Source organism: Pygocentrus nattereri, chromosome 5, assembly GCF_015220715.1.
Source record: "Pygocentrus nattereri isolate fPygNat1 chromosome 5, fPygNat1.pri, whole genome shotgun sequence".
NCBI lineage: Eukaryota > Metazoa > Chordata > Actinopteri > Characiformes > Serrasalmidae > Pygocentrus > Pygocentrus nattereri.
In genome coordinates this window covers 1,655,226-1,659,440 of record NC_051215.1, presented here as the reverse complement: position 1 = coordinate 1,659,440, position 4,215 = coordinate 1,655,226, and the positions used below count along the sequence as shown (strand labels likewise).

The window sequence follows — 4,215 nt, the reverse complement described above, 5'->3', positions numbered from 1 at the left end:
AACAAACAAACAAATAAATAAATTTCACTTTCAATGAAAGTCAATGGAACCAGAATTTTTCCCATGTCATTTTGGGTCATTTCTTTTAGGCCATTCATCATGAGATTTACACACAATGTAAAGAGAAACAAGTATTTTTAATTTATATTAAAAACTGAAAAATGGAGATACAAGGTTTTTCTTCCGACAGCAACGATATGCAGCATAATAAAATAACTATAATCTACAGAATCTTACAGAACTTATAGATCACACAGGTTATGCTTATATACATTACAGAGCATATAGATACGACGTGACCACGTCTGTGTGATGTATGTGTATATCGCTGCAGTCGGAACCAAACCTCGTATCTCCATTTTTGTCATTTTTCAGTTTTTAATATAAATCAAAAATATTTGTTTCTCTTTACATTGTGTGTAAATTTCACGATGAATGGAACAAAGGAAACGGCCCAAAATGACTCAGAAAAAATTCTGGTTCCATTGACTTACATTAAAGGTGAAGTAGGTTTTTGCCTTCTCCTGTAAAGCTACTATTTTGGAGATACGAGGTTTTCCTCCCGACAGCAGCGATATGTACATCTATCTATAATGCACAATATTTATCAAGACTTGTTAATAGTCTATATGCAGGGCTGAGGAGACACGTAATATAATCTACAGAGTGTTACAGAACTTATAGATTATACAGATTTCACAAAGCTTATAGATATGATGTAACAGTGTCTATATGATGTATAGATATATCTATAACATCTGTTATATATGATAATTATCAAGACTTTTTTAAAAACACAGTAATAGTTTATGTGCAGGTCTGAGGAGACAATGACTATAATCTACTGGATATTATAGATCTTATAGATTATACAGATTTTACTTATAGATAATACAGAGCTTATATATATATATATATATAATATACATATATATATATAATACAGATAATACAGAGCTACAGTGGAGGTTTTTACTCCATCCAGCGTCTCTCAGTAGAGGAACCGACGTTTGTTCAGCTCTGTTCTTCTCTTCCTGGATCACTTTGTTCTTCCTTAGAGCTTTTACAGAACTTGGAGATATATGGAGATATATATTTCCACAGTGTATAGAAGTATCTGTAATATTTGTTATATGTACGATATTATAATTAAGACTTTTTACAGTCCCTTTAAAACAGACTTGATAAATGCTTGATTGTTATCTATTATTATTGATTATGATCTCCAAAATAAACTTTACAAGAGAATGAAAAAACTTACTTAACTTTGAATGGAAGTCAATAGAACCAGAAGGACTTTTCGATCGGTCCATTCCTGATGAAGCTTTAAGACGTTGTAGTGGCCAGCTGGCCTTTTCAAATTCTGTAAAAAAGTACAAAGTGACAGAAAAGAGATTTGCAGACTGCAGTTTTAAACGGTGTTAAAAAGTATTTCACTTTTAAACAAAATAAAATCAGAGTAAATGGAATAAATTATAATGAGGTGCTGGTGTGAGAGGAGCTGCAGAACCATATAATATAATGACTATAACAGAACGTTAAGGAACTGACAGGTCAGACAGACTGCAGTGTGTCCGGTTCTGTCCCTCTGTTTTTGGATCTTTCTGGCCTAAAACAAAACAGCGAAGCTCCAAAGTGGAGCTGAATCAACTGAATCAACACAAAAGAATCAGATTAACCCCAATTTGGAGCTAATGTTAAAGGTGGAAATGCAGCTGTAAGGAAAGTCGATTGCTTTACTCACTTAAAAACTCTCGGGAAAGCAAAAATCCCTCAGACTTTCACGGCTCTCGTAAAGCTCTACTCACCTCCAAACAAGACTTACTCCAACACACAGAAGATCAAAAGCAATCAATCAATCAATCAATCAATCAACCTTTATTTAGTCTCGGAGAAGTGTCCCCTCATTACTGATCACGTGTAAGAACATTTAATAAATGAAGACTAAAAAAATATAATACAAAAAAACAGAAATTAAAACATGCATTAAATGTAAAGGTTAATAAAATCAAGTCAAAATAAAACAAGATAGAGGAAAAAAAGGAAAATAAGATAAAAAAAATGCTAATAAATAAATGTATTAAAAGGACAAATATTAATAAAACAATGACAATTAAAATAAGAATAAGTATATGAATAATAATGGACTAAATAACAAATATAAAATAATAAAATAATGAAAAAACTTAATTAAAAATCAGGTAAAACGGTTGCAAACAGCACCGCACTGTGCTTAGTGAGTTACGTCGATCAGAAATCCTCTTCCCTCAAATTAAACTCCAGAAACAGAAAAGCAGCATGAAAAACGACCTCGTCGCAATTTTCTGACATTTTCCGAAATTTTCTGAATAAAAGTGAAATTTTGTATCATAACCTTTTTGACTAAAAGAGGTCATTAAATTAAATTAGCAGATGAAATAAATATAAAAATAAATAAGCAGAGGAGAGCATCTGGCACTGTTACTGTTCTAAAACGCTCGAATTATTTTTGATTAAATGTTTATTTTCTGAAGAATTTTTAGGATTCTGTTCTGGAATCTCGACTCTTGTTTCTGTTGAAATATCAGAGAGTGAAGCGTGTTGCCCTGTTAGTTCTGTCGGAATATCCAGAGCAGTAAAATGATCACAGCGTTCAGGCTTTAAAACCGAACTCCAGTCTTGAATTCAGTTCATAATCTCAGCTTAAGAGCGTCAGTCGTCTGCTTCACGTCAAACTGCAGGTCGCCCTGGTTTATCAGCGTGAAAAACAAACAAACAAACAAAGCACAAATTCCTTTGATGGAGGCATCAAAGGAAAAGTGTTCAAAACAAAAAAGTCCGAATTCATTGAATCAGAGATTTTCCTGGGATATTTGTTTGTCATCGTGCTCCTCATTTCGTGATTATTCCAGCTTTGATCTGGTGATGTTTTTATTCCATTCTTTCTGTTTTCGCTTTGTTCTCTTTAGCTTTTCTGGTTACGTTGCATTTAAATTTCTCGCTTCAGCACCGTTTTCTGTATTTTTCCTAAGCTAATGTTTTTTTTTCTTTTACTTTTCTTAAATATTATAATTCATATCGTCTGTTTATAAATACACGATCAAAAGCTCGTAACCTTCATACTTCAAAACTTCCTTTTTTTTAAAAAAGCTCATTTTTTGATGAACGGACCAATAAAAAGACTCGAAAATTAAACAGAACTTGTTCCATTAGCCTCCAAAGTTAAGCCGGTAGTTTTCCTGTCCGGGAAGGTTGCGGTTTTGGAGATGAGGTCGTGTTTGATCATCATTTCTGCTCTGCTGTTTAGATTTTATTCTCTCTCAGACTAAATGTTGTTCTTTCTTGTTTTCCGCTGGTTGTTTGACGCTGCCGTGTTTCCCCTCCTCCTGCAGGGAGGGCAGTGAGAGCAGACCGAGCCGCCTCTCGCCGCTGGACGGAGGAAGAAAGTCTCTCATGTCCAGCTCTGAGGAGGATTTTTCCCCACCGCAGAGCCCCCGGCACACACACGCTCCCGAGCCCACCCCTCTGAGCTTCCTCCAGGGGGATGGCGGCCACCCCCCGCTCGGCCTGGGGGTCCAGCAGCAGGGTCATCCCGTCCAGCTTCAGGACGCTTTACTCGGACCCCTGACGTCCAGTCTGGTGGAGCTTGGCTCTTAGGACGCACGTCCGGATCTTTACAGGGAAAATAAACAACTTTGGGTCACTTTCACGGGGAGCTGTGGCGCAGTGGACGCACTGCAGAGAGAAAACGGGGCGACTGCAATAAACAGATGGAAGAAGAAAGAGGACTTGGGGGGATTTCTGGTGTTCCTGGAGGAGATTTGGGCATGAAGTTCCACACACTGTCAGAAAGGAACTTGTGAAAGAGTGAAAACACTTTGCTGCCTTATGTACACAAACCTGTGCAATTACACCTTATTTATGTAGGTAATGTTGTTAATACTGTCAAAAATAAACGAGAAATATAGTCTGGATGTTTTTACAGAGTGCAGATGTTTCAGAAATGGTCCATCCAGACGGTCCGGTCCCAGAAAAGAAGCCGGACCACCGTATATGAGGGTGACCGTAAAGGCGGCAGAACAGAATAATAGTAAACTCATGTTGTTGGTCACTCGTGGGTGGAAGTTCCAGCTGCATCTGTTAGAAATAAAAGCGTCTGAAAGTGACAGAATGAGAACCCGTGCACTCATGGAGGGGGGGCGGCTGGGGTGGAGGGGGGGCCGGCTGGGGTGGGTG

The 4,215-nt window shown here is 37.3% G+C and overlaps 1 protein-coding gene across 1 annotated transcript in view; it reads left to right on the top strand.

Moving 5' to 3' along the window:
• The window catches only part of six1a (SIX homeobox 1a), a 6,263-nt gene extending 2,310 nt beyond the window's left edge, over positions 1 to 3,953 (top strand). Inside the window, exon 2 of the mRNA XM_017686840.2 lies at positions 3,372 to 3,953. Within this exon, the coding sequence (XP_017542329.1) occupies positions 3,372 to 3,636 (265 nt within the window). The 3' untranslated portion in view covers positions 3,637 to 3,953. The remainder of the gene's footprint in view (positions 1 to 3,371) is intronic.
• The last annotated feature ends 262 nt before the right edge of the window (positions 3,954 to 4,215 follow it).